Below are 13,046 nucleotides of genomic sequence, written 5' to 3' on the forward strand. Positions count from 1 at the left end.
CTCTTCATAATGCAATATACATAGGAAATATAATTTTGTACACAAAATGTCAAGGTGTAACATTTTTAAAAATGACTATACAGATATTAAAAATCTGAAGAGATATTAAATAGTATCTCAAGTTATTACAAGCCTGCTAGATCCCAATGCACTTACCACTACTCCCTTTTCCTTGTAAGTACACTTGACTCGCCCCCTGGGCCGTGGGGCACGCGGATCCGGGCGATAGGGAGACGTTGGGGGTAGTAGTAGTGGCGGCCCGGTCCCGCGGCTCAGGGTGGTCAGGCCATTGGTAGTCTGCTACGTACTTCAGATAATGTCCGACTACGCCACCCGTGGATTGTGGTTATTAGGAACCGCCGCTGCAAGGCAGTCCGCTGGGGCTGATGATGGGTGCAGCTGAGGTGATGTGACTCCCCACGGGAAGAGTGCGGCCCCAGGGCAGTGTAGTGGATGTTGGGAGGGATGGTAGTGCGGGTCCCGGTGCTGAAAGTGCTGGAGGCGCGAAAGAGCACACAGACAACGTACTGCAGTCCAATGTCTTTTACTCACAGTTCAGGTAGTCCAGGTCACTTGTGCACAGATAGTGACCGCCCGAGCCGTGCTGCATCCACCAGGTGTGGGGCTCGGTCAACTCCCAGGCAGTTCAGGAGCATGGCACAGGACCCCCTTTAATCCTCTCTCTGGCCTGCCTCACCAGTGGCCCACTTTTGTCCAGCTGCCGCGGACTTGTGCAGTTAAACGTGGGCCCCGTCCTCCGCTGTCCTATATGGTGCCTTCCTAGCAGGTTTGATGAGGTGTCGCACCAATAGATGATCACGACGACCGGTCTTTGGCTGAGGGTTGTTTCTCCTCCACCAACTTGGGATCCGGTACCCTTAATCTGCCTGACCCTTCACCCTGGATTCTCGTGGGTTCTTAGGGTCCCTTCCACCTTCTTGTTCCTGAGCCCTTCTGTTTCTCTGTCTCTCCTTCTCTTTCTCTGTTCCTTTCTGTTCCTTTCTTGTTCCGTTCTCTTGGAGCTGAGATGAGCCAGAATCTCAGCTCCCCTTCACCTCCTCCTCGGCCTCTTCACTAGGCCCTCCTGGAGTAGAGCTCCTACAGAGCCTCTACTCCCTGTCTTCTCCTCTGGCTGAACTGACTCAGAACTAAGATGGTGCCCACCTTTTATACCTCCCTCTAGCCATGAGCCCAGGTGACCAGCAACCAATGGGCTCCTTCCTACACTCAGGAACCGCCCCCTATCTGCCCCTACAGCACTGGGTGTTCCACCCCTCCCTCCCCACTCCAGCAGGGACATGGTCGGTCGTGCCTGCACTTATGTCTAGTGGGAGCACCGTTGAGCTGTCCCTGAGAAATGGGGTGTGTGTGCTGCATGCAGCTAACTGAGCCCTGGTCCATACTCCATCCTTACCCGAGAGTGGAATATCACACCTCTGGTCTGAGGTGCAATACCCCTGTAGCGGCCGAGCCCTCGGGGCGCTACACACTCTTACACACTGCCTGAATCAATGCAGAGGCTGCTGTAATCACAGGATTTTATTAACTAGTAAGTACCTCCTATAGCGACACAAAATAAATCACTTGTAATTTAGTATTTGCCTTCCATTCGGAAAGAAATAGAGTTTGTAGCCTTCAAATGATTGAAACTACCATCCATTATGCCATCTTGCGAGTAGGACCGATGTGATGTTCCCTTGAAAAAATCAATCTCCGGCTATCTAGATTTTCAATTCTAGATTAGAAACTTAATTTAATATATGTAGATGCATATCAAAATGGAGCTTTTAAGATGATATTTGAAGTAATGCTTTAAAATGTGTGCCTTAGGAATACTGATCATCCATAGCCATCATCTATGATAGGGATGCAACTAAATATTTACCACCAATTTGTACCTGTGCAGAACCCTACTTATCTGCACTCTGCATCCTTCAGGATACTGGTGATATATCCTGTCTAATATTAGTACATTTATTTAGTGATATATGTTTTAAACAGACAGCATTAGAACATAGTAGAAACAGTAGCTATATCAGTATCTAAGAAGTAATGTTTCTCCTTGCAGAGAGCGACATGCTAAGCACATCAAGGTGAGGAGACTTTTCAAGCCACAATGCTCCTCTGGGAAATATGCAAATTTTCTCTGAAGAGACAATTTGAATAGATATATATTAGTATCAGTATTGTATCAAATTATATCAGTACATATTGTTATTGTATTATATAGAAACCATAAAGACACAGTACAAAACCTCTGACAAATCCGTGTGATCATGTGTACTTTCTTGAATAGTATTTAATAAGGCTGCAAATCAAGTGTAGAAATGTGTTCTTGCCTATTGTTACATTCATGGTAAGAAAGGAAAAAAAACTTTAAAAAAATTCAGCTACTTTTGATCTGATTGCCTTACAAGTTTGTCTGCAAATCAGCTGTAAAAATAATATCAGCAAATGTGTTTTTGACTATTGTTATATTCATGGTAATAAAGACACAAAGAAACATGAAAACACTTGTCCACATACCTTTGATCTGATTGCCTTCCAAGTTGATGCTCTCTATGCACTGCATTTCTGTCAGTTCATCTGGGAAAGTGCCAAGCTTATTTCTTGCTAAATTGATTATTTTGAGGTTACATAGAAGACTGGCTTCATGAGGGAGTTTTTCAAGAAAGTTTCCATCAATATTGAGCTCTGTGACACAAAACAATAAGAATATTAAGACCGGATATAATGAAAAACCAAGGCAATCTTTTTATGAAGCAAGATCAAACGCTTTCTCAATGTTTTCTATATGGCGACATGAGATGAAAGTAAATTACAGTGGCAAGTAGAGATGTAATGATATCAAAGAGGGTGCAACCATAACTGTACCCGGAGAGAGAGTGGGCCCCCCTGGAACCTTGGGGAAGCTGCACGTTCATCTGTAGGTGTGTCTTCACGACGAGCATGCAGTTGAAAACAATGGAGGAGGAGGCCACACCTTGCCATGCTCCTCACAGTCTGTCCACTCCAAGGATGTTTAGTCCCATAAAAGAAGAAAGCGGGCAGGCTGTAACAGCTTCTGATCCTTCAGCATAAAGAGCAAAAGGCCTGCATGGGGAAGACTGGAGTAGTGCAACCAATGGGGAGTGGGGAAGAAGGGATCAGGGGCTGTTCTACAGAAGCAGGGCACTGAAGATCGGAAGAGAAAGGGAATTTAATTCCAGCCTCAAAAATATGGCTCCTCAACATTGAAATTGCAACACCAAGATAGAAAAGTTGTGGATTTATGAAACTCATAGGATCAATACCCACGTTAATGATATGCAAATCAATGTAACACAGAGCTGTTAGTGTACCTGGTATGAAGACTAGAGGGGTCGGCTACTGTACATTGTGCCACCCCACACCATATTCCTGGGAGTAGGCCCGTTGTGATGTTCCCTCATTCAAACCAATCTCTGGCTATCATTGCGTCCAAGATAAAAGTGGGTCTTATCATTGATGATGATAGACCATTCCAGCCTCCATTGTCTTCTTGATTTACACCAAGATAACCTTTGAGTGTGGTGGCAAAAGGCCAATAGAACACCTTCACAAGGTAACATCACATCGGTCCTACTCCCAGGATTATAGTATGGGGTGGGTTACAGAAATAAAATTGTGAAAATAGGATCTAATGAATAAAAAAGGACAAATTTTATGAAAAAAACCCATTAAAAGTCCAAAATAATGAAAACTACAACAAGAAATCCAGATGTATGTGTGCCAGCAGCCAGGTAAATCATACCTATTTACATACAGAAATTATACTGAGCTAATATGTACCATTCAAAGAACAAAAATGGTGTCTAACGGCAATCCATAATGGAAAGAGATATGTGTGGATATTGGCACTAGCATAATGCGATGCAAGTAATGACATGTTTGAATTATGCGATTATAAAAATAAATACTGGTGATTAACATAGCAATGCGTATCCCCAAAAAATAATAATTTAGATAAAAAAACATTATGATTTAAATGAAAAACCACATGGCATGGCGTTTCAATTCACACAGCCATGTTACGCGTTAGTTAATTTTTCTACTTATTACTAATCAGCCATTTTTACTCTCTGGTCTTTGGCATTTCATTTCAATCATAATGGTCTATTATATTCATTATTTTGGAGTGTCTATTTGTTTTGTTTTTTTCCTTTTACTATTTCTTCACATTATGAATTATCGTTACAGGCCATTTTTTTTCTTTGAATAATACATATTAACTCAATCTAATTTCCGCATGTAAATAGGTATGATGTACCAGGATGCTTTCATACATACATCTGGATTTCTTGTTAAGTTTTAATTATTTAGGACTTTTAATAGGTTTCAATAAAATTTGTCATTTTTTATTTATTGGATCCTATTTCCTCCATTTTTTTCTGTGGTTATATATGCTATATATTTTTGAGGGATCCTCTCACCTCTTTGTTTGATGTATTTTGTGAGTAATTATGGGGTGGCATAATGTTGCTTGCGCTACTGTTGGGGTGGCTTAAACGTGCTACAATGGCCTGCAGCATCTCCACACTTGTCTCACATACATCACATTGGTCGGAAATTGCAAAGGGAGCTGCCAAGAGCAAATCTTAATGATTTTCATGCCCAAGTGCATTTAGTATAGCAGAATACTCCTTATGCAACCATTAATAAACTCATTGATAGCAGCCAAGCCAAGTGCGTGTTTTTGGTGCTCATACTCGATATTAAATACAGCAAAATATTTTGAAAATTGTGTTTCCATTTTTTCATCATTTGCATATTATTAACACATCTATCCTTCCTATGATTTATATCACTCCGCAACTTTTCCTTCTTCGTGTTGCAATTTCAATGTTGCAGAGTGAATGTATTTAGTTATGTCATGATCACAGATCCTGCACCAAGTCTAAATCTCCTGATGTGAAATGGAGTAGGGATAGCAGACACTGTTATGTTTGAAGCAACCACATAAAACCAAATACAGTCATGGCCGAAAGTGTTGGCACCCTTGAAATTGTTCCAGAAAATGAAGTATTTCTCCCAGACAATTATTGCAATTACACATGTTTTGTTATACACGTTTATTTCCGTTGTGTGTATTGGAACAGCACAAAAAATTGAGAAAAAAGGCAAATTGGACAATTTCACACAAAACCCCAAAAATGGGCCTGACAAAATTGTTGGCACCCTCAACTAAATATTTGGTTGCACACTCTGGTATAATTAACTGCAATCAATCACTTCCTATAACCATCAATCACTTCCTATAACCATCAACAAGCTCCTTACACCTCTCAAATGGTATTTTGGATCACTTTTCTTTTGCAAACTGCTCCAGGTCTCTCATATTTGAAGGCTGCCTTCTCCCAACAGCATTTTTAAGATCTCTCCAAAAGGGTTCAAATGGGATTTAGATCAGGACTCATTGTTGGTCACTTCAGAACTCTCCAGCGCTTTGTTTTCATCCATTTCTGGGTGCTTCTTGAAGTATGTTTGGGTCATTGTCCGGCTGGAAGACCCATGACCTAGGACGCAAACCCAGCTTTCTGCCACTGGCCATTATATTGCGACCCAAAATCCTCCACCATATTTGACTGTAGGTACTGTGTTCTTTTCTTTGTAGGTCTCATTCCCTTTTCGGTAAACAGTAGAATGATGTGCTTTACCAAAAAGCTCTATCTTTGTCTCATTTTTCCACAAGATGCTTTCCCAGAAGGATTTTGGCTTACTCACGTACATTTTGGCAAACTGCAGTCTAGCATTTTTATGTCTCAGTGTCAACAGTGGGGTCCTCATGGGTCTCCTGCAATAGCTTTTCATTTCATTCAAATGTCAACAGATAGTTCATGCTAACACTGATAAACCCTTAGCCTGCAGGACAGCTTGAATTTTTTGGAACTTGAGGCTGCTTATCCACTAACCATACTATCCTGCATTGCAACCTTTCATCAATTTTTCTTTGCCATCCACATCCAGGGAGATTAACTACAGTGCCATAGGTTGTAAACTTCTTGATTATGTTGGGCACCGTGGACAAAGCAACATCAAGATCTCTGGAGATGGACTTGTAATCTTAAGATTGTTGATATTATATCCTCAAAATTTGGGGTGCGTCTCATGGTCTGATGCGTCTTATAGTCCGCAAAACATGGTATATGTTGGTATTTTTTTTAACAAAGGGAGACATATATCTTTTTAGACCCTAGCAGCACTACTGGAGCTCAGCCGAGTAACATACTGGTGTGTTTTTGTGTGAAAGAACTCAGGTCCAAAAGTTACCATGGGTCCCAAAGGACTCTAATTAGTCCGTGGGTGGCAACACATGCAAACAAAGTCTGTGCCAACATTATCACAATGATACATATGTGTGTAATCTTTGCAATGAAAAATCCAAAATTATTCTCTAAATCCTATAACTTTATACAGGCGCAGACATAATATTGGTGCAACCTGTGCAACTACACATGGGTCGAAAATTTAAGGGGGCCCACATTTACCTCCAAAGAAGTAAGCAGCTTTTACCACAGACACAAAGAATGGCCTATATACTGTTCTTGCACAGGAGTCAGTCTTTTTCTGCCCCTGACTTTATATACTATCATGCCCTAATCGAACAACTTTTAATCATGGATTTCCACAAGATCCACAAGTGAATCAGGTAGTCAGATATATCTCTGCAACAAAACTGCTTTACATGAAAATACCATAAAGATGCCTGCACAAGTAGCCACCAAGGTCTCCCGATCTGACCCCCTTAGACTTTTATCTTTGGAGTCTTCTGAAGGCAATTGTCTATGCTGTGAAGATACAAAATGTGCAGAATCTGAAGCAACGGATACTAGAAGCCTGTGCTAGCATTTCTTCTGCGGTGTTGCTATCAGTGTGTCAAGAGTGGGAGAAGAGGGTTGCATTGACAATCCAACACAATGGGCAGTACTTTGAACACATTTTATAAGTGGTCATAAACTTGTAAATAACTCATGAAAGAATAAAGTTACGTTAAAACTAAGCACACCATTGTTTTTCTTACGAAATTCTCAATAAGTTTGATGTGTCACATGACCCTCTTCCCATTGAAAAAAATAAAGTTGGATCCAAAATGGCCGACTTCAAAATGGCCGCCATGGTCACCACTTATCTGGAAAAGTTTTCCCCCTCCCATATACTAATGTGCTACAAACAGGAAGTTGATATCACCAACCATTCCCATTTAATTTAGGTGTATCCATATAAATGGCCCACCCTGTATTATATGGAGGGCCATTATATTATATGGAAAGCTATGTGTGGCTTATTATATTATAAGGAGAGCTATGTGGGGCACATTATATTATATGAAAGGCAATGTGGGGCACATTATATTACATGGAAGGCTATGTGGGGCCAATATATTATATGGAGGGCTATGTGGGGTCCATCATATTATATGGAGGGCTATGTGGGGCCCATTAAATTATATGAAGGGCTATATGGGGCCAATTGTATTATATGGAGGGCTATGTGGAGCACATTATACTGTTTGCAGGGCTATGTGGGAACCATGATATTGTTTTCAGGACTATGTGGGGGCCACGATACTGTTTGGAGGGCTATGTGGGGCCATTAAACACAATCCCCACTCCACATACTTGCATAACCTCGCAGAAATCTCAAACACCTCGACCTACACTCACTCTTTGAATTCCTTCTCGCTCTTAGGCTGCGTGGCCACGATGCAGATTTAATGCGTTTCCGCCGCGAAAACGCATTAAAGACGCTTGTTAAGTTGTCTGCCATGTTTCCCAATGATAATCCGCATGTGCTATGCACATGCTGTGGAAATTTCCACTGCGGATTATCATTGCAGAAAAATCTGCAGAACAACCATTAATTTTGCGGAATCGTGGCGAAATCGACTTGCATTGGACAGCATAACATCCGCTTGACTACACGTACACATGCGGATATTATGGGATTCAATGCGCGGATGGTACCCGGGTCTGGAGAACAGGAGACTATCCTCCAGACACAAGTACCACAGTAACTGTAGTTAAAAAAGAATTAAAATAAAAAAAAAACATATACTTACCTTCTGATGGCCCCCTGTCTGCTCCCGTCGGCGCTGCTGGCTCTTCGGCTGCTCGCGGTGGTGTAAAAGAACCTTCCATGACGTCATTTAGTCATGTGATAGGTCACGCGACCGCTGACGTCAGCGGTCGCGTGACCTGTCACATGACTAAATTACGTCATGGAAGGTCCTTTTTAGAGCACCACGAGCCGCTGAAGACACCAGACACACCGGAGAAGGAGAGCGGGGGCCATCGGAAGGTAAGTATAATGTTTTTTTTTATTTTTCAACATTTTTATTCTTTTTTTACTATAGATGCTGCATCGTAACTTGGTCACACAACATAAATCCATGCCGGTTGCATGGATTTATATAGTGTGATCAAGTTGTCAAGCACTTTTCCAAGTGATGCTAAAATAGCTTGGAAAAGCGCTTGACAACCCGCATGCGAAATCGCATGTTCAAAATGCTTCACAAACTCTTCTACCTGGCAGAAAAAACGCATGTAAAATCCGCATGCGTTTTTTCTGCCAGGGAGATGCAGAAACGCTCCACAGCATTTCTGCATCGTGGGCACTTAGCCTTACAGACATAAGCTTCTTACATGATACAGATGTTGCTGCTGTTTTATATACCACAACAGCTGCAGCCCTCAATTCGGTCGCCCCCTGTAACGGGTCTGGGAGGCGGAACCTCTGGGCTACTATACAAGGGAGCGGTCCTTGTAAGGGAGCGGGTGGCGACCAGGCAGGCAGTCACAGCAGGTGACCGGGACAGTCTCTGGGTGTACGGGCAGGAGGTCACGGCAAGTGATCAGGGCAGTCTCTGGAAGAACGGGCTGGAGGTCACGGCAAGTGACCGGGGCAGTCTCTGGAAGAACGGGCTGGAGGTCACGGCAAGTGACCGGGGCAGTTTCTAGGTAAAGGGTAGGTACGACCTGTGATGGCTGAACCTCCAGGTAGGCTAGCAAGGCAGATGGAGGATGTGTGCTCCCAGGTGAGCAAGCGAGAGTCTCTGGAATAGCAGGTGGTCACAGCACGTGACGGCGGAGCCTCCAGGTAGGCAAGCAGGCAGGTAGCGGAGAAGCGCTCCCAGGTGAGCGGGCAAGAGTCTCTGGAATAGCTGGTGGTCCCAGCACGTGACAGCGGAACCTCCGGGCAGGCAAGCAGGCAGGTAGCGGAGAAGCGCTCCCAGGTGAGCGGGCAAGAGTCTGGAATAGCTGGTGGTCACAGCACGTGACAGCGGAGCCTCCGGGCAGGCAAGCAGGCAGGTAGCGGAGAAGCGCTCCCAGGTGAGCGGGCAAGCTGGTCCATAGACAGACTGACCGGAGTTGTAAGGCAGACCGTCGGATCTCAGGCAAGCAGGCAGGTAGCTGATGTGCGCTCCCAGGTGAGCGGGCAAGTTGGTCCTTAGACAGACTGACCGGAGTTGTAAGGCAGACCGTCGGACCTCAGGCAGGCAGGTAACAGGAAATCAGGCAGGATTAGGACAGCAAGCTGGCAGGAATCTGGCAGGTAACTGGCAGGTAACTGGCAACGGGACCTGAGGGCTGAAGCAGAGTAGAACGGTGCAACAACATTGCTCGGGCACCTCCATTTTGGAGGAGGTGCCTTATATATGGTAAAGTCCTCCGGCCATTGGCCGGGGACTCCTTAGGACGGCGCGCGCGGCCCCTTTAAGAGGGAGGGAGGGCGCGCGCGCGCGCCCTAAGCACAGTGGCCGGGAAGGAGCGCGCGCTGCCAGCAGAGCGGGAGAGGGACGCCGGGCACGGAGCAGAGCGGTGAGGGGAACAGCGTCCCTGCCTAGCAGAGGACAGGGACGCCGGCACTACAGTACCCCCCCCTTTAGGCCCCCCCTTTTTTAGGCCAGATAGAAATTTAGCTAGGATGAGAGGGGCATGGATGTTCTCCCGGGGCTACCACGTTCTCTCCTCAGGACCAAACCCCTTCCAATCTACCAGAAAAAAGGTCTTTCCTCTTACCCTTTTGGTGGCAAGAATGTTCTCTACCTCAAACTCGTCCTCAGCAGAAACCGGAGCAGGAGGCGTACCTGTAGACTTGGAAAAAGAGTTAAGCACCACGGGTTTGAGGAGAGATACATGGAAGGAGTTAGGGATCCGTAAGTTGGCCGGGAGTTTCAATTTATAGGCCACCGGGTTGATCTGACTGATGACCTCCAGAGGACCGATGAACCGAGGCCCTAACTTGTAAGAAGGTATCTTGAGTCGAACATATTTAGATGAGAGCCAGACTTTATCTCCTGGACGAAATTGTGGAGGATCCAGGCGTTTTTTGTCAGCGTGTCTTTTCATACGCTCGGATGACAGAAGGAGTGCGGACCGGGTACTCTCCCATATGGAGGAAAATTTGCTAACGAGAGATTCCGCAGCCGGGTTGTCCACAGAGGTGGAGACAGGAAAAGGAATTCGAGGATGCTGACCAAAGACTACAAAAAACGGGGATTTGGAGGAGGATTCGCTCTCGTGATTATTATAAGAGAACTCGGCCCATGGTAGGAGATCCACCCAGTCAGAATGGTGGGCATTAACGAAGTGCCGGAGGTAACTGGTCAGGTTCTGATTGATCCGCTCCACTTGACCATTGGACTGTGGGTGGTAAGCGGAAGAGAAGTCCAGGGTGACGTCTAGTAGTTTACAAGTGGCTCTCCAGAAACGTGAGGTGAACTGTACCCCACGATCCGACACGATGTGGAGGGGCAGGCCATGAAGACGGAAGATGTGGCGGATAAAGTCTTTAGCCAGCTCGGGTGCAGACGGAAGGCCTGGCAGGGGAATAAAGTGAGCCATCTTGGAAAAGCGGTCAGCGACCACCCAAATGACCGTACAACCGGCAGAGACGGGGAGATCAGTTATAAAGTCCATTGCTATATGCTGCCAGGGGGCAGCAGGTACAGGAAGCGGAAGGAGGCGTCCGGCTGGCAGATGTCTCGGGACTTTGTTGCGGGCGCAGGACACACAGGCAGAAACAAAGTCTATTATGTCCTTGTGCAGGGTAGGCCACCAATAGTGCCGGGCAATAAGCTGGAGGGTCTTTTTCTGACCGGCGTGGCCAGCTAGTTTAGACGAATGGCCCCAGTGTAGGATCTTCTCCCGATTAGGTACTGAAACAAACATCTTACCGGGAGGGAGACGATTTAGACTCACGGGAGCCACCTGCATTACTCTGGCGGGATAGATGATATGTTTAGGTTCTTCCTCGAGATCGGACACCAGAAAGGATCGGGACAAGGCGTCTGCTTTGACGTTTTTGTCAGCCGGGCGAAAATGAAGAACAAAATCAAAGCGAGCAAAAAACAAGGACCACCGGGCTTGGCGCGGGTTAAGTCTCTGGGCATGCTGGAGGTAAGCCAAGTTCTTGTGGTCAGTGTAAATTATTACCGGATGAAGAGCCCCCTCGAGTAGGTAACGCCACTCCTCCAACGCCAGCTTGATGGCCAATAACTCTCGGTCTCCTATGGAATAATTGCGCTCAGAAGAGGAGAAGAGTTTGGAGAAGAAGCCACAAGTTACCATTCTCCCGGAAGATGATTTTTGAGTAAGTACCGCTCCGGCTCCAGAGGAGGAGGCGTCAACTTCCAGGAAGAACTGCTTGTTGCCGTCCGGGCGATGCAGCACCGGGGCGGAAGAGAAGGCCTGTTTTAGGGAAAGAAAGGCCTCCTCTGCTTCGGGCGGCCACTCTTTGGGATTAGTACCCTTACGGGTGAGCGCGGAAATTGGGGCAGTCCGGGAAGAGAAGTGCGGGATGAAGAGGCGGTAATAGTTGGCGAAGCCCAGGAACCGTTGAATAGCCTTCAACCCCTCTGGTCGGGGCCATTTCTCGATGGCAGACAGTTTCTCAGGATCCCTTTGTAGGCCGGTCTGAGAGATAATGTAGCCCAGAAATGGAAGCGAGGTCTGCTCAAAGAGGCACTTCTCATATTTAGCGTAGAGATGGTTCTGCCTGAGCCTGAGCAGGACCTGACGAACATCCCTCTGGTGAGTCTGGAGATCCGGAGAGAAGACCAAGATGTCGTCCAGGTACACCACTACGCAGGAGTAGAGAAGGTCCCGGAAGATGTCATTGACCAACTCTTGAAAGACGGCAGGAGCGTTACAGAGGCCAAAGGGCATTACCAGATATTCATAGTGGCCGTCCCGGGTGTTGAATGCCGTCTTCCATTCATCCCCCTGACGGATACGAACCAGGTTGTACGCCCCACGGAGGTCCAGTTTGGTGAAGATTCTAGCCCCCCTCAGACGATCAAATAACTCCGGAATGAGCGGAAGGGGGTACTTATTCTTCACCGTGATCTGGTTAAGACCTCTATAGTCTATACAGGGACGGAGAGAGCCGTCCTTTTTTTTGACGAAAAAGAAGCCTGCTCCCGCCGGGGAGGTAGATTTCCGGATGAATCCCCTGGCCAGATTCTCCTCAATATATTCGGACATCGACCGGGTCTCAGCAGCGGATAATGGATAAATACGCCCACGGGGAGGAGAAGTACCAGGTAACAGGTCGATAGGGCAGTCGTATGGTCTATGAGGGGGTAGTGTCTCTGCCTCCTTTTTATTAAAGACATCAGCATAAGACCAATAAGGAATCGGAAGTCCAGGTAGATTAGCTGGGGTAGGAGAAGGACGGACGGGATGAACGGGAACCAGACAGGTCTTATGGCAGCCCTGTCCCCAGCGAAGGACTTCTCCGGTCTGCCAGTCAAGAACAGGTGCATGTTTCTGGAGCCAAGGTAGGCCTAGCAAGAGGGCGTGAGAGAGTCCAGGCAGAACATGGAAGGAGATACTTTCAGAATGCAGCATTCCCACCTGCAGAGTAATGGATTCGGTGATGAGTTGGATGGGGCGTGGTAAGAGCCCCCCATCCACGGCAGCAACAGACAAGGGTACTGCCAGAGGTTTGGTGGGGATGCGGTATTTCTCTACCAGGGACTGTGAAATAAGATTCCCGGCTGCTCCAGAGTCCAGTTGGGCTAGTTC

General features: G+C 46.2%; 1 protein-coding gene across 4 annotated transcripts in view; it reads right to left on the bottom strand.

Annotated features, from left to right (window-relative positions):
* LRRC20 (leucine rich repeat containing 20) overlaps window positions 1–13,046 on the bottom strand; it is a 742,986-nt gene that overhangs the window by 337,013 nt on the left and 392,927 nt on the right. For all 4 annotated transcript variants that reach the window (XM_073685732.1, XM_073685728.1, XM_073685730.1 and 1 more), the window contains exon 4: window positions 2,527–2,694. In XM_073685732.1, coding sequence (XP_073541833.1) covers window positions 2,527–2,694 — 168 coding nt within the window. The remainder of the gene's footprint in view (window positions 1–2,526; window positions 2,695–13,046) is intronic.

This window comes from Phyllobates terribilis, unplaced genomic scaffold, assembly GCF_046119375.1.
Source record: "Phyllobates terribilis strain yellow unplaced genomic scaffold, ASM4611937v1 Scaffold_5__5_contigs__length_657084704, whole genome shotgun sequence".
In the NCBI taxonomy this organism is placed as follows: domain Eukaryota; kingdom Metazoa; phylum Chordata; class Amphibia; order Anura; family Dendrobatidae; genus Phyllobates; species Phyllobates terribilis.